Source organism: Stigmatopora nigra, chromosome 9, assembly GCF_051989575.1.
Source record: "Stigmatopora nigra isolate UIUO_SnigA chromosome 9, RoL_Snig_1.1, whole genome shotgun sequence".
Taxonomy (NCBI): domain Eukaryota; kingdom Metazoa; phylum Chordata; class Actinopteri; order Syngnathiformes; family Syngnathidae; genus Stigmatopora; species Stigmatopora nigra.
In genome coordinates this window covers 14,350,649-14,373,539 of record NC_135516.1, presented here as the reverse complement: position 1 = coordinate 14,373,539, position 22,891 = coordinate 14,350,649, and the positions used below count along the sequence as shown (strand labels likewise).

Below are 22,891 nucleotides of genomic sequence, written 5' to 3'. Positions count from 1 at the left end.
TGTTGTTTTTGCTTACGCTATTGGATTAATCAATAACTTTGTAATTATTTTGATTTGTGGCCTTTAATGGGCAGAGATGCCAATTTAATGAAATATACATAATTGAATCAGATGTCCCCTATATTGTTTTATAATTATATTAAAGTATAATTATTAATGAACCTAACATTTAACCTAACCTGTCTAAATTTTTCTTGACTTTTTTAAACAATAAAAACATTTTGGCAGACAACTGGAAACTCTTTTAAATTGTTTAAAAAAGCCCAATCAAAAGCTAAAATGGTTGCCCAATTCAGTGAGACACTCCAAAAAGGAAGGGGTTGTGGTACTCACAGCTGGACCAGGAGCTCCAATCACACCCTGAAGTCCACTTGGGCCAGGTGGTCCCTTAAAGTCAAATAAAAACAAGGATTAATGATGAGTAAAAAAAATCCTCCATAAAAATCCTTCCCACAAATGAATCTTTGGACAGAACTTACGAGTTCGCCCTTGTCTCCTTTGCCTCCCTTCTGTCCTGGTCCCCCGACTTCTCCCTGTAGGGTGATAGATACAAAAAAAACAGCACAGATCTTTAAATGTCCTTTTCCAAGTCACCTTGAGCGTGATTGTCCTAGTAAATATGTCTCCAGAGATCCTAATTTGGCCGTCCTCCATCAACCTTGAAGTGAATATTACTACATAATTGATTGTTTGGCGAAGACGTGACTAGGACTGATTGACACCCACCTTGTCACCGTCCTCTCCGGGTGGGCCTTGTGGTCCAGCCGAACCGGGGAGACCCACGGGACCTTGGATTCCATCGCGGCCAGCGGGACCCATGGGACCTTTCTCACCCTAAAAAAACATAGAAACAAAGATAAATGTATGAAGGAACCCTCTGAGTTGAACTATAGTGGAGCAAAATGGACTTACCGGTGCTCCTTTCTCGCCAGCAGGACCTGGTGGTCCCTGGGGGCCATTGCGTCCAGTTAAACCAATGGGACCGCCGGGGCCAGCAGCACCCCTTTCACCGGGGGAACCCTGGGATATTGAATGAATGTCTTAGAATAGAGGTGGGCTAAGTTTTGGGGCCGGGGGCCACATTGACTTTAAAAATTTGACAACACAAGATACGATACAAATAAAAAAGTGCATCCGTTAACAGTACATATGAAACAGAAAAAAAGGACTCAAGTATTAACATACTCATCACTCATCAATAAAGTAAAAAGTATAAAGTAAAGTAAAAAGGAATGTGTTAAGAAATATTAAAATGTCATTTAAAGAAATGATAGAGGGGCTTTAAAACACCAAAAACAAATAAGAGTGGACACAGCTACTGCCACTGGGTTCCGCGTGACGGCGCCATCTTGGGGGAAAAAAACCCAAACATTTTCGCTTTTCGCCAGCTGTCATCAAAGTAGTAAACAAACATGTCCGCCGGGTGGGATTACCTCTCTTTAGAAAATAATGATGGTAACATAGCATTGTATTGTACATTTGTAAACAGAACAGTTGTTATAGAAACAACCATCAGGGCTCACTTTAATCCAAAAATGACCATTTTTCATTATTAAAATTGTTATTTTTTTTACTTGCTTGTAAAATATGGGTATCGACACCCCATCGGCAAAGCCTATCTTGAAAATAATAGGAACAGAATAAAAAATATGAATAATATTGGTACAGATCTAACCATAATCCCCATAGCGAAAAGTACCTGTCCAGAATCCCAAATTAGCCTAATCTCAACTCTTAATCCTCACAAATTTTCCCACAAATGGAGGAAGTCAACATCTAGCGTTCTCCATCCCAAAATATTCTAGGCAATTTGATCTAAATGCCTTATCGTATTCCTTCACAGATGATCTTTTCATGCTTTTCACTCGGGAACTGCTTGTCGGGGGTATAATTATCGGAAGCCTGCATTTTAACCCTCTCTCAAAATGTCAGGCCTTTTCAAGTCAAGCTGTCAGTGAGCTTTCTCTCCATTCAAGAGGAATGCTTATTTATATGGAGGACGCAGCAATTACCGGTCCAGTATATGATTTGGGTCTGTAAAACTAATGGAAAATGTCCTTGAAGTGGGCGTTGAAACAAATGAAAATCACGCTTTTCCTCGCAGTCCGTTTGAAGTGAGAGCCATTATAACAAAAAGCATTTAGACTAAAGTACTTATGTGTCGCAATGTTACTTACGATAGGGCCCTGGGAACCCTGGGGTCCTTCTCCTCCTTTTAAGCCACCTGGGCCCTGAAATGAAGACAAAAAAAGATGGTAGTTGGTTACATTTGCTAGCAGAAATGTCCCAAAACATAGTTTAAACATGGTTACTTACATTAGCGCCTGGAAGACCTCTTGTGCCCTGGAATCCCCGAACACCAGCAGGACCTGGCTTACCGCCGGACCCCTGAGGACCTGGATCTCCCTACCGGGTGAAAAAAAAAATCCATATCATACAATAATAAAGTAAAATAGAAGCTGTATTTATTCCTCACAAGGAAAAATGTCTGAATGGCCAATGGAAAACTGGTATTTACCTTTCCTCCTTCTTTTCCAGCAGAACCTGGCAACCCTTGCTCTCCAGGTGGGCCTGGGGAACCTGGGTGTCCTCGTTCTCCACTGGGCCCAGTTTCCCCGGTAGGACCCTGAACAGAAAAGTTATAGAATTCAGTTGAATTGATCTGGTTTAAGTTCAGTTTTTAAATGGTTATGGTCTTGAAACTGGAACTTACTTGAGGTCCAACAACGCCTCCAGGTCCTGGTGGTCCGGTCTTTCCTTGAAAGCCCTGGAAAAAGGAAAAGTTTTCAAGTCATCCTGCTAGAATGTTTGGCTTAGGTGTCAAAGTGGCGGCCCGGGGGCCAATTCTGGCCCGCTGACTCATTTTGTGCGGCCCGGGAAAGTAAATCATGAGTGCTGATTTTCTCCTTTAGGATCAAATTTAAATATAGATATAGATGTACATTATATTTCCTGATTTTCCCCCTTTTAAATCAATTATTGCAATTTTTTTAATCGATTTTTTGTGTTTTTAGTTCAAAAATCATTTGGTAAGATCTAAAAATAAATATATATAAAAATATTTTCCGTTTTCCACTTAAAAATATATTTTGTTTCCATTTGAAATAAAAAAAAACATGATTATAAATATATATTTTCCATTACTAAGAAAAAAAAGCTCAAAAAACCTTGTTTTAAATCTATAAAAACGGACTTTTTAGGGTTTTTGATCCAGTTCTTTTAATCCAATTTAGAAAATAAACAAAAAAATCTAAATATTATATCTAAAATGTCCCACATAAAATCAAGTTGACGTTAATGTGGCCCGCAAACCAACCCGAGTTTGACCCCCTTAATCTATAAAAACACTCACCGTCTCTCCTCTCTGTCCTGGGTGACCTGGCAGTCCATCTTTTCCTGCTGGGCCCTAAATATCAGGTGGAGGGGGACATAACACAAACATTTAAACAAAACTTCCATATATATAAATATATATCAATCTCAATGACTTACATTAGGTCCCTTTGGTCCAGGGAAGCCTACAGGTCCTTGTGGTCCTTGAGGCCCCTTTTGATAAAAAAGACACATAGTAAATTAGAGATCAACTTCACAACCAATGTTCCCCCTAATTTTTCATGTAAAACATGCTGTAAAACACGAAAAACATAAAAGTGGAAAGAGCTTACCCTCTCTCCTGGTGGTCCAGAGGGTCCATCACTGCCTGAAGTACCCTGAAAGGAGACAAAGTCATCAGTTCTTGGCCATCAAGGTCAGTTTTTGGCCAGATTAACATTACAATTGGACAAAATAGCAGAGCCCAAAAATGATTTACCTTTGCTCCTGGTTTTCCTGTAGGTCCTCTGGCACCACGTCCACCGCGTGGACCCTAAACAAAACATGGGTTTGAAGTCATTATTCTTTGGTAAATGCATAGAAATCCAGCTAAGATTGGTGTAACCCAACACATTGCCATTAATAATTATATTGATATATTTATAAAGACTGTAATTAGTAAATCAGGTCCATAAATTTGCTTACCGTTGGGCCACGTTGGCCTCGAGGTCCAGATTTGCCAGCAACTCCCTGAAAAAAAACAACAACAATTCACGCTATAATTTAACGCTACTCGTTTTTAATGACCTTGAAAAACTACACTTTAAGATTAATGTAACCATAAACATTATTTTATTATTTCATTATAATTTAAATATAAACAAAGCTCACCCTTGTGCCTTTTTCTCCGTTTGAGCCGGGGAAACCGGGGAAGCCGTTTGAACCCTGACAAAAAACAAAAAAAATGTCCAAAATGAGGCACCAGTCATAAAACACCAAGGAAAGAAAAAACTGTGATTTTGCCATAAAACACAATTTTTAATATCTAAGTACCGTTTAATATCCAAGTACTGTTTAATATCTAAGAACTGTTTAATATCTAAGAACTGTTTAATATCTAAGAACTGTTTAATATCTAAGTACTGTTTAATATCTAAGTAGTGTTTAATATCTAAGTACTGTTCATTATCTAAATACTGTTCATTATCTAAGAACTGTTTAATATCTAAGTACTGTTTAATATCTAAGTACTGTTTAATATCTAAGTACTGTTTAATATCTAAGTACTGTTTGATATCTAAAGTGTTTAATGTTTAAGTACTGTTTAATATTGAAATACTGTTTAGTATCTAAATACTGTTTAATATCTAAGTACTGTTTAATATCTAAGTACTGTTTAATATTGAAATACTGTTTAGTATCTAAATACTGTTTAATATCTCAGTACTGTTTAATATCTAAGTACTGTTTAATATCGAAATACTGTTTAGTATCTATATACTGTTTAATATCTAAGTACTGTTTAATATCTAAGTACATTTGACTGGCGACCAAAAGACCGGCGACCAAACGTCCGGTCACGCATTTGCTCATACTCACTTTGGAACCGAGTCTACCAGGGTAACCAGGCAAGCCAGGAACTCCAAGTTTTCCCTAAAAAAAAAACAGGAAATGACAAATATTTAAACATTTTTAAAAAAGTCGTCTTCACAGTATACCTAATTGGACGCATTACCTTTTCTCCAGACAAACCAATAGGTCCGCCTTCGCCATTTGGTCCTGAGTTACCCTTGGGGCCTTCAGGTCCATCCTCTCCTCGGGCGCCCAATACACCGCCTTCACCCTTGGATCCCACAATAAAATCCACTCTTATTAATATCCATGTTTTAAAATATTCATCTTTTCAATTTTCCTCTAGGAAAAATTACCTTGTCGCCCTTCAGGCCCATGTCACCTTTGAATCCAGGGAAGCCATCTTCTCCCTAGTTAAATCAATCAATACATCAATCAATACATTGATTAGGTAGTTACTTCCAATTTCTAATCCAGGAAGACAGAAGACACATGAGTAATAAGTGACAGTGGCCCCTAGTGGCATTTTTGGATTAAAGCGGATGAAATGCATTGGATTAATAATTAATGTGTTCCTCTGTTGACATCTGGTGCTTGGAAATAAAAGTGCATTATTATTACCATGTAATAATTATTACAACTGAATGAAATATGCAATAAAAAGTTGCTTATTTAGAAAATGAAATTGTTTTTTTACATATATGCAGTACATCAAGTATAATGACATGTATTAGTATAAATTTAACCTAATAAGTGATGACAAAAAACAAGTAAAAATATGTATTGAATGAGGAAAGATCCTTACTAAGGGTGTGAAATAATAGAAAATATAGAATTGTGTAGCTTTAAAATGAAAAGGAATAATTATGTGATATAAAAATGATAGAAAATGATCTTAAAAATCCAGATAAAATTTTTCCAGTAGAGGTTTCTGAGAAGTATATCCAAGCCACTATAAATACATATTTCGTGACACCACAGTATGCAACCACCCAATAAATCTTGGTGCATGCATTGGAGAGACTTAAACACACATACGTGCCAATTTTATTCAAATAATCTATTAATTATGGTTATTATCGTTCAATTGTGCGGCTTAAGACCTTAAAAAAGACCTTTTTGTATGGTTTTGGTTGCCAAATATGGATTTCTTTGCCAATATCTATCAGAAATGCTGCATTTTAAAGCAAAATCTATGTTTACCTTTTCTCCTTTTCCACCTTTCAGCCCTCGGATTCCTTCGGCTCCCTGGAGGAAACACCAAATCAAGTTATATTTCAACTTTCTGTCTTTACGGATCCATTTTTTTGGAATATGATGAGCACTCACTTTCACGCCACGTGGGCCGGGGTAACCGATGGATCCCATTGGTCCAGGGAAACCCTAAAGAGGAAGGAAAAATGTCGTTTATTTGATATCATTCCATTGATTTCCCAGAAGTGTTTAATACGTTACACATGTGTAAAAGAAAGAAGACAAGAAAGCTGAATTCAATTATAAAGACAATGAACCTTTCAGGTGAAATGCTCTATCGGAAAAGGTCACGGCCAATGTGTTCCATGAAGGATAATTTGGAAATGATACTTATTTTTACTGGAAAGATTTTCAGTTCTTTTTCTGACATTGACCCCGAAAAATTGGTGGGTAAAAAATTCTGCCTAGGAACAAGAATTGGCATCATTGTGGTCAATCAATGGCTCTTCAGGATGTTTCCATAGTTGGCTGGGATAGGCTCCAGCACCCCCGTTCACTTGTGAAATATTCAAAAAGATGCACTCATTCACTCATTTTTTTTTAATTCACTCATTCACTTGTGAAATATTCAAAATAAACCACTCATTCACTCTAAATATATTTAAAAAATCACTCATTCACTTGTGAAATATTCAAAAAATTCACTCATTCACATGAAATATTAAAAAAAAATCACTCAATCACATGATTTTTTTTAAAAAATTCACTCATTCACTCGTGAAATATATTTTTTAAATTCACTCCTTCACTGACGATTTTTTTTAAATTCACTCATTCACTCATGAAATATTTTTTAAGAATTCACTCATTCACTCGTGAAATATTTTTTAAAAATTCACTCATGAAATATTTTTAAAAATTCACTCATTCACTCGTGAAGTATTTTTAAAAAAATCACTCATTCATCATTCGATCATTCATTCATTCACTCAGTCATTCATCATTCGATTATTCATTCACTCACTCATTCATTCATCATTTGATTATTCATTTACTCACTCACTCACTCATTCACTCACTCATTCATCATTCGATCATTCATTCATTCATTCACTCATCATTCGATCATTCATTCATTCACTCATTCACTCGTGAAATATTACATGATACTTACACTAGCTCCTTTTTCTCCAGCGGGACCCTCTTTACCTGGGTGACCCTAAAAAAATAAAACAAACAAAACAGCAATTATACTTGAAGAAAGTAGTATTTTTTGACATTTTAAACAAAATAAGGACAAATCTACTCACAGGCGGTCCGTCGGCACCACCAAGGCCGGCCAAACCTTGTTTACCAGAAGGTCCCTAAATAAGAAAATTAAAAAATGATGAAGAAAGATGCAAAATTAATCTGCAGGAACGCTTTTGAGGAAAAATTGACTTTTTTAGTCAAAAGACAGGACTTACTTTTTCACCAGGAGGCCCAATCGGACCTTGAGGCCCAATAAGACCCTGAAACGTGAGAGAAAGTTGGAATATTACACACAAAGAGCCAAAACGAACACTTGTCAAGTCATTTTCCAGCTTAAAGTTGCTTATTTTCTCCACTTGACGACTTCCACATTGAAAGCACTTGAGCCGTGTTTATTCAGACGTGCTCAGTCGCCCGTGCAAATGGACTTTTATTTTTATTTTCTTAAATCACTTGACTTTAGTCACCCTGGGAAGAAAAAGAATAAAGAAGGAACTGGACCTGAATGCCTTTATTTTGATGATTTTTTAAATTTTGGTTATTTTTCTGAGTCTATTTGATCAATATTGGACATTTCCAATATACACTTAATGTTTAATGGGATTATTTGATTCAATTCAACTGATTTATTGTCGCCAAGGCATGAAATATCAAGTTAAAAATTAAAAAAATACTTCAAATCGATGTTTTTTTGGCTTTTAAACTAAACCAAAGGCATTCAATATAACATTTTTTAGTGGAGAATTAAATGCACACAAAAAAATAAATTTTTTGTTATATTACTGGCCAAAAATGGACATATTTGTCATCTCCTGCTCTAAACATTTATTTTCCTACATGGTGTTATGGTGGTATTTTATTGACTGACAATATTAACTCGCAAAAACCTGAATTGAAACATTACCAGATGGATTATAATTCTACCCTAAAACGAGTGGATGATATGAACAATGTTTATTAGCATTTTCAAACACTTTTTGATGGTTAAACATTACCCCCTGGGGAAAGTTAACTCCCCATGTGAAATTTGTGGGCTACAAAAAAGGGGGCGCAAAGTGCTCGCGCAGACGTTCAAATGGCTAAAACAGACGACTGAGCGGGGGGATAGAATTTAAGACAGGAAGTGATCATGTTGATTTAGAAAACAGATCATACACACATGAACACACACACTGAGTAAAATATGGATGGATTGATAGACTTACATGAGGACCAGGCAAACCCTGCTGTCCGGGAGGACCTGGTTCTCCTTGTACACCCTAGAAAATAAAATAAATAAAAAATGTCAATCATTTATTTGATGATCTTATTTGGGGAAAAAGAACTTTAATGTTTCACTCAGAAAAGGAATAAAAAAACAAGGTGGTTGCCAGATAATTTACTGTACTGTATTTTTTGGGACTATACAGTCGAAAGAAAAAATATATGTACGTTTGACTGGAGTATAAGTCGCATTTTGTGGGAGGACAAGTTTATATTTTATGAGAAAACAAATTAGTCGAATTAATTAAGAGTAATATAATGAAAAACAACTGGCTAAATGTATATTAATGTGATAATTAAGAGTAATAAAATGGAAAACAACTATTTATTCGTTTGACTGGAGTATAAGTCGCATTTTGTGGGAGGACAATTTTCTATTTTATTAGAAACCAAATAAGTAGAATTAATTAATAATAAGTAATACAATGAAAAACAACTGGCTATATATATATATATATATATATATATATATATATATATATATATATATATATATATATATATATATATATATATATATATATATATATATATATATATATATATATATATATATATATATATATAAATATATATGTGATAATTAAGAGTAATAAAATGGAAAACAACTGACTAAATATATGTATAATATAATTACACCATTTAAAAAAAAAACCTGCACAAGGTCAACAAGCATATTAAAACATGGTTATGACATCATAAATTGACAAATTTAACGTTTAGGTAACTAACTAACAACAGGGAATGAACTCCAACTTTGTATTACACCTCTTATTAAGGTTTAAAAATATGTCAAAAAACCTCACCCAGACCGAAAACCCTCAAAATTTCTGACCCTAATATAAATATACCATCAAAACTTTGAATAAAAACAAGTCTAATTAAACCTCAACGTAATCCCTTTGAAGAAATGAACCAAATAACACATTGGCTTTATGAATAATATTCCCGTCATTGCCTCAGTGACCACATGTGGACTTGTTTAGACCAAAAAACCCCACCCCCCGATCCATCTCCTCCATAAAACCCCCCACGAACACTGACAGCATCATCATCAGGGGGTGTTGGTTATAATACAACGACACCATGTTGTAATCTCCCCCCACAAACTATGACCTTGGTCATGATAAACCTCAAAAGACAGAGCGATTACTTTGGTGGTCTCGACATATGTGCCCTTTTTGGACAAATATTTAAAAAGAAAAGCTCACCATGTTTCCTTTGGGACCAGCTTGCCCATCAAGTCCAGGAAGACCCTGTCGAGAGAATTTGACAGGTTAGGACAATTAGCCAGTGAGTCTGACGTTACAATATGGCGGCCGGCATACTACGTACTCGCTGTCCTGCAGGACCAGCAGAACCTCGGGGGCCGAGTAGACCTCGAGGACCCTGGATGTCAAAGAGATTGGATAGATAATTATAGTAATGGTAAACTGGTAGTAGTATAAAGGGGAGGGTAAGTGTGTAAATTGTCGTGGGAAAAATCGGAAATGGAGAAAATGTGTATTGAAAAGTAGAAAACGGAAATGATTTGTCATAGTAAAGAGTTTGATTAAGATTGGTAGGAAAACCACAACAAATAAAAAATAGAACATGGGACTATGAATTGAAACCATTAATGGAACACAAAAAAAACTACTGTTAACTCAAAAAACTATTGAATTTTCTAGACCGTCTCTGCATATAAGCCGAAACCTTAAAATAGCCTTAAAATAGTCAAAAAAAAAACTCTTAAATACTGACCACAATAAATAAAATATGAAACAGGTGACTATTGATTGAACCCATAAATGAAACACAAAAAAACTACTATTAACTCAAAAAACTATCATATTTTCTAGACCGTCTCTGCATATAAGCCGTACCCTTAAAATTGCCTTAAAATTGTCAAAAAAACTCTTAAACACTGACCACAATAAATAAAACAGGCGACTATTGATTGAAACCATAAATGAAACACAAAAAATACTATTATCTCAAAAAACTATCATATTTTCTCGCATTTTAACCGTCTCTGCATATAAGCCGTACCCTTAAAATCCCCTTAAAATTGTCAAAAAAAAATCCTCTTAAACACTGACCACGAAAAAAACACACAAAACAGGCGACTATTGATTAAAACTATAATTAAAACACAAAAAAACTACTATTACCTCAAACAACTATCGTATTTTCTCGCATATTAACCTGCGTATTAGCCCTACCCTTAAAATTCCCTTAAAAAAGTCCAAAACATCCCTCTTAAACACTGACCTCGTGTGGTTAGCTATGGAATCTTAGATTCAATCCATCAATTTCAATTTGAAGACATACTATAATCAAAGTCAGTCTTTTGTTTGTATGTGTGTCACAGACATGAAATTTTCAGTTCTCCCACACATTGTTTTTTGCTTTTTAACGACCGAGACGGTGCACTTGGCAGCTTGAATTCCCACCGTGTGTCACCCATTTTCCTTTCAGACAGCAATAAATCCACTTACGCCCTCTCCGGCCACACCTCTCTGTCCAATGTGGCCATCTTCTCCCTGTAGAAGGAACGAATCGGGTTTATTGGCATAAAAACGAGACGTGGGGGAAGTCAGAAACAGTTGGTTTACTCACTCTTGGCCCGTCTTCACCTGGTGCCCCCGGAGACCCTGTCGGACCATGTTCCCCCTGGAAATAGGAAGTATTACAAAGAAGTTAACAAAGCAAAAGTAAAGTGTTGGTACTCCCAGCTGTTGCTTGACCACAATTGGAGAATCCTTACACTTCCCTGTATTTATGGCATCTATACAAACGAACGTCCTTTAATTACTCCCTATAGGATGTAAATAACATCTCAAAGTATACTCTCTCTGTGATTTTACAAGAAGTCTTCCTTGGTCTCCACCCTGGAATTTTTTTAATGAGTCAAACGTGAAGACTTTTGAGCTGACCTTTGACGTGGATTGGTTATTTTTTTCCTTCTCCAATCAGAAATGGTTCATAAATTCTGCCGTTTCAGTTCTCTACGTGTCGGTGGGACTGTTAACGGTGTGCTCGGACGTTTAGTCGCCGGTCAAATGGTGATAAAGAGTAGTTTACTGTTGAAACCAGCTCTCAAAATTATATTCATGAGACAGTTTAATATCTAAGAGAGAGAGTTTAATATCTAAGTATTGTTTAAAATCTAAGTACAATTTAATATCTAAGTACTTCTTTAATATCTAAGTACTGTTTAACATCTAAGTACTGTTTAATATCCAAGTACTGTTTAATATCCAAGTACTGTTTAATATCCAAGTACTGTTTAATATCCAAGTACTGTTTAATATCTAAGTAGTGTTTAATATCTAAGTACTGTTTAATATCTAAGTACTGTGTAATATCTAAGTACTGTTGAAAACAGCAGATATTTAGATATTAAACTCTCTCTCATGAATATAATTTTGAGAGCTGGTTTCAACAGTACTTAGATATTAAACAGTACTTAGATATTAAATTCTGTCTCTTAGATATTAAACTTTCTCTTATGAATATAATTTTGAGAGCTGGTTTCAATAGTAAACCCTGTCACCATTTGACCGGCGACCAAACGTCTTTGCCGAAGAACGTGACAAGAAGAGACAAAGAAAACAGAACCAGTGAAAAAGAAAGTAGTACTTACACGATGACCTTTCTCTCCGGGAAGACCGGGAAGTCCATCAAAACCACGGTCGCCCTGCAAAAAGGTGCAAGGACGTCACGAAAACAGCCAAAAGGCCAAAAGGCAAGGGAAAAAAAAGTGCACCTGACCTTGGTTCCAGGTTCTCCTGGCATTCCCCGTGCACCGTCAGCTCCATTGCGGCCCTGTTGTAGTCCACACAAACCATATTAGGAATAGCCTTGAACAATGATCAGGTCCTTTTATAGATCATTTGGATTGAAATGACTCATCTGAGTTGGACTTACCCTTTTTCCTGACTTCCCTGGGGGGCCAGTTGGACCCTGAAGACCTCTGGGGCCCTAAGGAGAAAACAAACAATAGTGATTACCAATGTTCCCCTCTAATTTTTCATCCAGTATTACACCTGCCATAAGCAGGTGCGTGTCAATGTTCCCTATAATTTTTCATGTAAAACATGCTGTAAAACAGGAAAAACATAAGAGTGGACAGAGCTACTGCCACTGGTTGCCATGTAAACGGCGCCATCATGGGGAAAGGGGTAAAAAAGTTTGGATTTTATTTACTGCGCGCCATATGATTGCTGCTGCGCAGAGAAGACGTGAGTCAATTCCAGTTATTCATTGGTCAACTTCTAAGGTTGGCAAGGGATGTGTAACAGTTGAGACATTTTCACAAGTTGTGTAAGAGAGTAGCAATGACATAAGGTCATAAAAATTTAAGAATTGTGCAATTTTCAAGTCAAATAAATGACTTAAAAAATCATTTACAAACCAAATTAACATAATTTAACATCTTACATTTATTTGGATTATATTCTATCAAATTTTAAGATTTAGCTTTAAAATATAACATTTTGAGTCAAATTGAAGATACTTTTACATCCAATTAATCACTTTTTAATAAAAACAACAACAACCATTTCATCAAAAATGTATGAAATGTAACTTCACACAAATTCATTGTTAAAAAAAAAACTCTTTTTAGCATTTGGTCATCACAACCAAATTCAACAACTTCCAAAAATCTGCCAAAACGACCACTACATTACAAATTATAATATTTTTAACTCCTCGCAAAACACTGTCTTTCATAAACATTTCCATTTACACATCTATTAATTTTCCAACCAAAATATCCTTAAAAAAATCTATAAAAACTTCATTTAAAACAAAAAGTCACCCACCTGTGGTCCGTTATCCCCACCATCTCCTTTAAGACCAGCAGCACCAGGACCACCCTGTAAGTAAAAAAAAAACACAAAAAATCACGAAAAAAATGATTAGTACATACACACCCGGCTTTTTTTTACAATATAAAAGTGCCAAGTGAATAAATAAATGGGTGTGTGCGACACAGTTGGTCCAAGACCAGACCAAAAAATTATTTTGTGACCGAAAAGTGACTTAAACATCCATATGAGCGTCTTCTGATATACGCTTAGCAAAGACGTGTTGGTGACCTAATGAGTGGTGCGGTGCGGTATGGGATGAACAGACAAGTATGTAGATTGCAATGTGTTTTAAAAGGAAGACTTACCACAGGACCGGACCGTCCCGCCATGCCGGCTGGACCCGGAGGACCTCTCATGGCCAGCTGTTGGGAATGAAAGAGACACGTAAAACCACTGCTCTTACCCACCCACGCGACCAATGGTTTTAAAACGGGCGATTCTCACAATATACTTATGTTAGGTTTAGGAAACGTGGCCCCATAAGGGAAATCTTTTGATGGTCATATGTATGCCATAATCAAATCCGTCGCTGTATACATCTTAAATAGATGAGTCGCTATTCGAAATGTTATGGGTGGGTCATTTTCCAGGGTGGTAGTTGGATTGGAAAGGGTCAAAATTGTGAGGGAAAGTCCGCAAAAATGGTAAAATGCAGCAAAAAAGTGAGTGAGGAGTTGTAGAGGTAATTATAAAGGTTGATTTAGTTATTAATTTAGTTGTTATCTATCTATTTATGTCTAAAATGTCCTTTTCTGTGTCTGTATTCTCACCTATGTATATGGATAGGTATAGGTATATGTAGTATATGTAGTATATGTATATGCAGTATACGTATATGTAGTATATGTATATGTAGTATATGTATATGCAGTATACGTATATGTAGTATATGTATATGTAGTATATGTACATGTATATGTACATGTATATGTACATGTATATGTACATGTATATGTACATGTATATGTACATGTATATGTACATGTATATGTAGTATATGTATATGTACATGTACATGTATATGTACATGTATATGTACATGTACATGTATATGTACATGTATATGTACATGTATATGTACATGTATATGTAAATGTACACGTTAATATTTTGTATGAAGCAGTGCAAAATAAGCAATATTGATATTGTACTTCCATTTTGTAAGTTTTGAATGGACTGCAAAACAATTCAAATATTTAAAAAAAACACCAATGCCTTTTCACATCCAAATCTCCCTTTCTAGTTAACACATTTAGGTCAATAAAGGTTCCCGAGTTACTATAATATTTAACGACTCTATGAATTACCAGCATAAAAACTCATTAAAGTAACTTTAAAATGTACACATTGGACACTCTCCCCTATCCTTTTCCAATGCTTTTGCTCCTATGCCAAGAATGTGTGGAACATTTACAGTCTAATGGCTTTAAAAAGTGAGCTAATTTGCTAAGGGAAGCAATCCATGTCCGACTCCACCCTTGCAAGGCATTATTAATACCACATTTAAACTTCCAGGTGCGAGGAAAAACTCCTATAAAATGGGTGTACAGTTTTGAAATAAATAAGACAAACGTCAAAACAATGCGTTTGACTTTTAATGAGTTTTGTCTGCACCGCAGTACGTAAATGATGACATTTGCGTTTGACGTAATGGTCTCCATGTGTTGTAAATGTTGCCCTGTTGTACCACTCTTAAAGCACCACGACTCAATCCATATGCCAGTTTGTTATGGTTGTCTAGACAAACGGCTTTGTTTCTAATAAATCTGCATGAGGGAGATATTATAAACAACTGTCGGACTACAACATCGAGCCATTCAAGGTCACAATGTGTGATGTATTAAGAAATTTGATTCAAGTCAGGCAGTCAAATGTTCTTTGGTTGATGTTTATAATAATGTCATTTCAAGACTGTTGGATTAATTCTGTAATACTATTATATATGTGTGTACTTAATACTTTTTGTATGAGAGCTTGGGATCGTAACATGTCACCGAGGACTGTTTACTGGAAGATAGGACTGACCTTTACCCCAGAATGCAGACCTGGAAGGATGCTTAAGAATTATCTTATGCAGTGTGATGGCTAACCAACAACCTTTGTGATTACTCGCATATTTTGGTAAATTATGACGCTTTTTTAGCTTGATTATGGAATTGTTTTGCCAAATGGAGCCTTGTTTGTTTAATTTTAACCTTTACCCCAGAATGCAGACCTAGAAGGACGCTTAAGTTGTTTAATTTCCAATGGAGTTGTTTTTAAGTTCCAACCTTAATTGTTATTATTTAAATAACTGCTATGCGATGATTGTTAAAGCTGTTGTTTTTGTTCACGCAATTGGATTAATTAATAACCTTGTAATTGTTTTGATTTATGGCCTTAAAGGGGCAGGAGAAATTACCACTTTCCAGAATCATTTATGACGAGGACGATATCATCAGAGATGCCAATCTAATTAAATAAATATAATGAAATCAGATGTCCCCCTGTATTGTTTCATAATTATATTAAAATATAATTATTGATGAACCTAACAAAGACAAACACACATACTGATATCAATGGATGACTTACCCTAGCCTGGGAAAGGATAGCTTGTGCTTGAGCTTCCTGTGCCGACACCACGGGTCCTTTGTGTGCTTCACCGCCTGCTCGGAACTGTCAATCAAAAAAAAAAACATGATATGGTTGAAATCTAGTGGCAAATTTTGCCTTAGTGTGAAAAAAAACCCAAAATGGATGCCTTGCATATGGGTTGCTAAGTAGGGAAACTTACTGGAAGCATCAGAATGGTGCCTGCAGGGCCGGGAACACCGTCTGAACCTGGAATTCCAGGTCTTCCTGGAGGACCCTGTTGTGGAATTCAAATGAAAGGAAATCTTCAAAATGGAGTGGCTCAGCTGCTTTTGATTAAAAGCCGTTATTGTCATCATACACAGCTGCGAATGTGTGTTGAAAATCAGACATGGGTAGACTTTTTTTTGGAAAAAAATAAAACAAGGCAGTAGTCAGAGAGTAATGGCTACTGTCAATTTTGGAAAGAGAAACCAGATATGGCCACTGGCTTGGAAAGTGACATTAAATTGGGGGGTTTATAGCGATATATGATGCATCTAGACCACATTTGGTGTCAAAATGGTGGACCGGGGGCCAAATCTGGCCCGTCGCATCATTCAATGATGAGTGCCGACTTTTTGTTTTAGGATATAAGAGTATAGATGTATGTTAAATTTCCTGATTTTCCCCCTTTTAAATCAATAATTGTCATTTTTTAATCCATTTTTTGTGTTTTTAGTTCAAAAATCCTTTGGTAAAATCTAAAAAGATATAAAAAAAAAAGCTCAAATCAACATTGTTTTAGATATATATATTTATATAATATTTAGGGCTTTTGATCCAGTTCTTATAATCCAATAAAAAAAATGTAAATTAAATTTCCTGATATTACCCCTTTTAAATCAATAATTATCATTTTTTAATCCATTTTTCTGGGTTTTTAGTTCAAAAATCATTTAGTAAAATCTAAAAATATATATGTAAAAAAATCTAAAATAAACATTGTTTTAAATCTATAAAAAACTCAATATTCAGGTCTTGTAATCCAGTTTATTTAATCCATTTACAATTTTTTTTAAAAAAAACTTGTTTTAAATCCCCCATACCTAAAAAAAATGACTCAATATAAGTGAAAAAATGTGATTTAAACATCACATAGGGGGGTATCAACTCACCCTTGGACCAAGATCTCCATGTGGCCCTGGGGCACCTGGCAGTCCTGGGGTACCAGGAACACCCTAAAAAAGAACAGACATACATACTTTCAGTTCATTAAATCCCCAAAAGCACACCACAAGCCGTCCATCCAACACTCACAGTGTCGGCCAACAAAGACAGAAGCAAAGATGTCTTCAAAAAGACCTCAAAATCCTCCCAAAAAAAAAAGCCCCCCTTCTTCCCACCAAGCCTCATCACACTCAACCACTGACACTCTTTCCATAAAGCCCCCCCACCCCACCTCCCCTCTTTATCCCCCCCCATTTTTTTTAGCTGTTCTCCATGTGTGCAAGGCAAAGAACGTGATACTCACTGCTTGGCCGGGGGATCCTTGGGGTCCTTCTATAAGCATGCCCTGAAAAAAGAAGAAAAAAAGTAGATAATACAGTAGCGTTACAAATAACAGACGTCTGCTGCGGGTTTGAGGTCGGAGAGTTTATGTATTGCTACACGCAGTATTTCATCGATGATTCTAATATGCCTGTGTGGTCAAATGCTTGGATTGGGTTCAATGCAGATGGAAAGGGGCGGAGCTATTATTTCACTTAATAACGAAGTTGTATAGGTTTTTTTTTTTGGAAGAGTTGCATAGGGCAAATATTTGATGAAAGTAGTCAAATGAGGTACATGGCAAGATTAATTGTGATTACATTGAAAGCCAGGTTTGACATTTCTATCTAGATTACATGTGTTAAAGTAGAGGCTCGGGGGCTAAATCTGGGCCGCCGCATCATTTTGTGTGGCCCGGGAAAGTTAATCATGAGTGCTGATTTTCTGTTTTAGGATCAAATTAAAATGAAGAGTATAGATGTATATTACATTTCCTGATTTTCCTCTTTTTAAATCAATAATTGTCATTTTTTAAATCCATTTTCTGTGTTTTTTAGTTAAGATATACAATGTTTTAGATCTATAAAAAAATGGAATAATCAGGGCTTGTAGTCTATTTCTTTTAATCCATTTATAAAAATAAATCTAAATATTATATCTAAAATGTATATTAAATTTCCTGATTTTCCCCCTTTTAAATCAGTAATTGTCATTTTTTAATCATTTTTTTCTGTGTTTTTAGTTAAAAAATAATTTTGTAAAATCTAAAAATATATTTTAAATAAAGCTAAAATGAACATTGTTTTAGATCTATAAAAAAGGGAATATTAAGGGCTTTTAATCCAGTTCTTTTAATCCATTTATTTAAAAAAATGTAAATATTATATCTAAAATGGCACCCTTGTTTTAGATGTTTGAACACATTTTAGCTATTAAAGAAAATGATGGCACTATATAGTAAGGAGTCCGTCCTCAAAAAATACGCTGATTCAGCACCATATTTCTCACATTTGCCATCTATTATAAGACGTGTAGTTGTTACAATTTCAACCAATTTAATAAAAACGGATCTTTTATATTAAAATGCGTCTTACTGGCTCAATGACAGCCGGTTCTCCTTTCTCTCCTTTTTCTCCTAGATAACTTTGACTTCCTCCCACCTATAAACATAATAGAAAAAATCATTAATGACAATACTTTATCCAAAGAATTAAAAAAAAAAACAATAAGAAGAAAGAGACAGTGATAAAAAAATGCTAAAAAAACATTCTGTAGACTGCTGACTACTGTTTTGTGAGGATTAAGGTAGCTCTTTTGCTACCGCTTGGAAAAATAAACCACAGAAATAAGTCAGACAGAGGCTATAATTTCCACTTCTTTTTAGTAAGATTGCTCACGAGACATACAAAAAAAATAAGGAGCCCGACTAAAGAGGTGGTTACCTGACACTATCCATACAATGACTTCACATGAGAGGCATTCCCAAAGCCCCAAAAGGAAGGACTGGCTCCAGCAGTTTTCAAAAAAAAAATAGTCATGGAGGACTTTAGTGGTATGATGGGATTGTAGCCCAGATAGTGCAAGTTGGTGATTAACCTTTGAGGTTTATCATTTCCTTCCAAAGGGAATCTTCATATCTTAAAAATGTCAATGGTTTGTTCGAATGAGTTTTGTTGCCAATAGCAGGCAAGGACCGTTTTTTTTGTTAGATTTTTTGTTTTGTCTTTTGGTCGCCAGTCAAATGAGAAAAGAGAAAGAGAGTTTAATATTGAAGTACTGTTTAATATCTAAGTATTGTTGAAAACATTAGATATTTAGATATTAAACTCTCTTATGAATATAATTTTGAGAGCTGGTTTTAACAGTACTTAGATATTAAGCAGTACTTAGATATTAAGCAGTACTTAGATATTAAACTGTACTTAGATATTAAGCAGTACTTAGATATTAAACTGTACTTAGATATTAAACAGTACTTAAATATTAAACAGTACTTAGATATTAAACAGTGCTTAGATATTAAACAGTACTTGGATATTAAACAGTACTTGGATATTAAACAGTACTTGGATATTAAACAGTACTTGGATATTAAACAGTACTTGGATATTAAACAGTACTTAGATATTAAACAGCACTTGGATATTAAAATATCTCTCTTAGATATTAAACTCTCTCTCTTGAATATAATTTTGAGAGCTGGTTTCAACAGTAAACTCTCTGTCACCAAAAGACCGGCGACCAAACGTCCGGTCACGCATATGACTTGTATGGAGTTTAAAACAAGGGTTAAGGATAAGTTCCAAGACTTTCAAGAGCCTTAACGGTTTGTGTTTTAAGCAGAAATGTCCAAATCAAGGTTCTGACTTTGTGTTGTTAGGGTTTATTATCCCCAACACACTTTTGTTTTTAATAACACTTACGCCACTCTCCCTGTAGTCGGTTTCAGCAGGAACACCAGGTCCAACCTCTTCTTCACCCGTGGCGGCCTTGGTGTCAGTTGTAGTACCGTAGTCACCGTAATCGCCGTAATCAAAGGGCGTCTCTTGGGTCTGCTCCCCTTCGTGGATATCATATTCCTTGAATTCGTAAGTGTTGGTGCCACCATTGCCCTTGTCGTTGGGGTCCACTGGGGCGGCACTTTCCACAGCCGTGGTGGGGTCTGCCCCGACCTGTTCTACACCGGTGACGTAATCGTCGACATTTCCTTCCTCGTATGTCTGCAAAGTGTCCAGAAGCGTAAGAAAAAAATTATTTAGTTAACATGTGAGAAGCTAAACAAAGATTTCTATATTGTCTTCAAAAGGAACCCTCGAAACAGTCATTCATAGTTTTTTTTTGTATCAGCCGAATACGACCATTTCAAAATTTTCTTAAGGTGACATCAATTAATTCTACTGAACAGTGATCAGATATATTTTTACATATTACACATTGACATCTTTTGACAAAGTTAAGAGAAATTTAAACAAAAACGGAAAGAAAGTTACCTGGCCTGCAGTGGGACTATCAGGCTGACTTCCATCCACAACGGTGTAGTCATAATCGGTAAAATAGTCACCATCTACAACGGTCTGAAATCAGAATGGAAAAACTGATGTTTTGCATCTGCAATATTTGTTTAAATAGTCAACACAATATGGACTAATTACATATAGGTTAAAGTCTTTTAAAAATGGGGGAATCTGGGTTTAATGAGATTGAAAACTATGTTAGATAGTACTATTCCATTTAATGTCTATGATCAGGGCCATTTATCGTATTTTCACGACTATAAGGCGCAATTAAAAGTCTGACATTTTCTACAAAATAGACTTATAATCCTGTGTACTTTATATATGGAAAAAAATTTAAATGTGTCATTCGTTGAGGGTGCGCCTTATAGTCAGGAAAATACCCGTATTTTCACGACTATAAGGCGCACTTAAAACTCTGAAATTTTCTCCAAAATAGACAAGGCATCTTATAATCCAGTGCGCCTTATATATGGAAAAAAATTAAAATGTATCATTCGTTGAGGGTGCGCCTTATAACCCAGTGCGCCTTAAAGTGGTGAAAATACCCGTATTTTCATGACTATAAGGCGCACTTAAAAGTCTTGAATTTTCTACAAAATAGACAGGGCGCCTTATAATCCAGTGTGCTTTATATATGGAGAAAAAATATTCGTTGAGAGTGCGCCTTATAATGCAGTGCGCCTTATAGTCGTGAAAATACAGTAATAAATAATCGGAGTGCAAATCTTCTTTAAAAGAGTCCAAACTGATATCAAAATCATAGCAGAAAATAGAAATAGAAAAAAGATGGAGAAGTTCAAAGCACTTGTTGTCATTCATGACCATTTTTTTGGCCATGAAAATTTTTATTAGTAGCGGCGGTACCTCGGTTTTGGCTTCTTCGGTCGGGGTGGGTTCGGTGGGTAGCGCTCCTTCGCTGTAGTCGTACAGCTCACCATAATCATAGTTAGTGTACTGCAAAATGGAAAAAGAAAGAAACGGACGGAAAGTACTTGCAATCAATCCATCTTCATGTAAATATGACAGCACAATTAAAATATTGTACAGTATTTACATGGCAAATGAGTTAGCATCCCATGCTATTTTGGAAATAACATGATCTAATGAATGACATGCATAAGAATATAACAAAAATGGGATATACGGATAAAGGAAAATACTCTTGTTTGCTTCCAAACAAGTTATAAAGCATTCAAACGTGTTTCTAGGTCGGATTTGTTAAAGATTGAAGTTGTTATTAATTACTTTTCGTTGAAATGAGTGTGCAGTTCTGATTCATCCCAAATTGCAGGAAATTACAGGCGCAAATAACGATATTTAGGATGAAGTAAACGTGTGGCCTGAGTTCTGAAATAAGCCACATGATGCAGTAGAGATATAATAAACCTCGGGGTTATTATTTCCTTGTTTATTTACAGACTAAAAGTGGAGCCACTCACAGGACAAACCACAGAGGAAATGACAACAACTTTCCCTGATTAGCATAAAACTCTAAGCTTTAATTCAACAAACTATTATAAAAACTTCAAAGTAGTCTCAAAAGTATACGTAAGGAAATAAAGCTAGGCCTTCCAATTTATGATGGGATAGGTCCGACATGTTTAAAGCCATTATGTTTTTACAACAAATTATTCATTTGAAATTCCATAAATTAAAAAAACTACAATGGTGAAGTCATTCGTATTGTACCAATTTTCCTGCAATTGGTCACATTTGATGTTTAGCGTGATATGTATGCTCACTTTAACATTATATAATTGCTCCTCCCATCATCACATATGATCTTTAGCCCCTCCCCTGACCACCCTCATTACCCCCAAGCTCCGCCTTTGGTAAGGATTCTACAATCACATATTTTGAGTGTATACTGTATGAATATATGTATATATGTATATAAGTATACAGGTAAATAAGTATATAAGTATATATGTATATATGCGTATATGTATATGTGTATATGTGTATATATGTGTATATATGTATATATGTATATATGTATATATGTATCTATGCAAATATATATATATATAAATATGTATATATGTATATAAGTACACACGTATATAAGTATATATGCATATATGTATATATGTGTATGTGTGTGTATATGTGTATATGTATATATGCAAATATGTATATATGCAAATATGTATATATGTAAATATGTATATATGTATGTGTATACGTGTACATATGTGAATATATGTGTATATATGTGTGTATATGTGTATATATGTGTATATATGTGTATATATGTGTATATATATGTGTATATGTGTATATATGTGTATATATGTATTTGTATATATATATTTTTTT

General features: G+C 35.2%; 1 protein-coding gene across 1 annotated transcript in view; it reads right to left on the bottom strand.

Annotated features, from left to right (window-relative positions):
* LOC144201279 (collagen alpha-1(XI) chain-like) overlaps positions 1-22,891 on the bottom strand; it is a 155,359-nt gene that overhangs the window by 9,544 nt on the left and 122,924 nt on the right. The window contains exons 17-56 of the mRNA XM_077723776.1: positions 21,437-21,526; positions 20,546-20,629; positions 19,979-20,275; positions 18,650-18,715; positions 17,539-17,580; positions 17,183-17,245; positions 16,228-16,302; positions 16,026-16,109; positions 13,757-13,813; positions 13,404-13,457; positions 12,505-12,558; positions 12,349-12,402; positions 12,221-12,274; positions 11,194-11,247; positions 11,073-11,117; positions 9,928-9,981; positions 9,804-9,848; positions 8,535-8,588; positions 7,545-7,589; positions 7,389-7,442; positions 7,253-7,297; positions 6,214-6,267; positions 6,088-6,132; positions 5,241-5,294; positions 5,048-5,155; positions 4,912-4,965; positions 4,204-4,257; positions 4,018-4,062; positions 3,812-3,865; positions 3,666-3,710; positions 3,493-3,546; positions 3,353-3,406; positions 2,714-2,767; positions 2,519-2,626; positions 2,317-2,406; positions 2,178-2,231; positions 913-1,020; positions 727-834; positions 480-533; positions 334-387 (exon numbers count right to left, since the gene is read on the bottom strand). Coding sequence (XP_077579902.1) covers positions 334-387; positions 480-533; positions 727-834; positions 913-1,020; positions 2,178-2,231; positions 2,317-2,406; positions 2,519-2,626; positions 2,714-2,767; positions 3,353-3,406; positions 3,493-3,546; positions 3,666-3,710; positions 3,812-3,865; positions 4,018-4,062; positions 4,204-4,257; positions 4,912-4,965; positions 5,048-5,155; positions 5,241-5,294; positions 6,088-6,132; positions 6,214-6,267; positions 7,253-7,297; positions 7,389-7,442; positions 7,545-7,589; positions 8,535-8,588; positions 9,804-9,848; positions 9,928-9,981; positions 11,073-11,117; positions 11,194-11,247; positions 12,221-12,274; positions 12,349-12,402; positions 12,505-12,558; positions 13,404-13,457; positions 13,757-13,813; positions 16,026-16,109; positions 16,228-16,302; positions 17,183-17,245; positions 17,539-17,580; positions 18,650-18,715; positions 19,979-20,275; positions 20,546-20,629; positions 21,437-21,526 — 2,721 coding nt within the window. The remainder of the gene's footprint in view (positions 1-333; positions 388-479; positions 534-726; positions 835-912; positions 1,021-2,177; positions 2,232-2,316; positions 2,407-2,518; positions 2,627-2,713; positions 2,768-3,352; positions 3,407-3,492; positions 3,547-3,665; positions 3,711-3,811; positions 3,866-4,017; positions 4,063-4,203; positions 4,258-4,911; positions 4,966-5,047; positions 5,156-5,240; positions 5,295-6,087; positions 6,133-6,213; positions 6,268-7,252; positions 7,298-7,388; positions 7,443-7,544; positions 7,590-8,534; positions 8,589-9,803; positions 9,849-9,927; positions 9,982-11,072; positions 11,118-11,193; positions 11,248-12,220; positions 12,275-12,348; positions 12,403-12,504; positions 12,559-13,403; positions 13,458-13,756; positions 13,814-16,025; positions 16,110-16,227; positions 16,303-17,182; positions 17,246-17,538; positions 17,581-18,649; positions 18,716-19,978; positions 20,276-20,545; positions 20,630-21,436; positions 21,527-22,891) is intronic.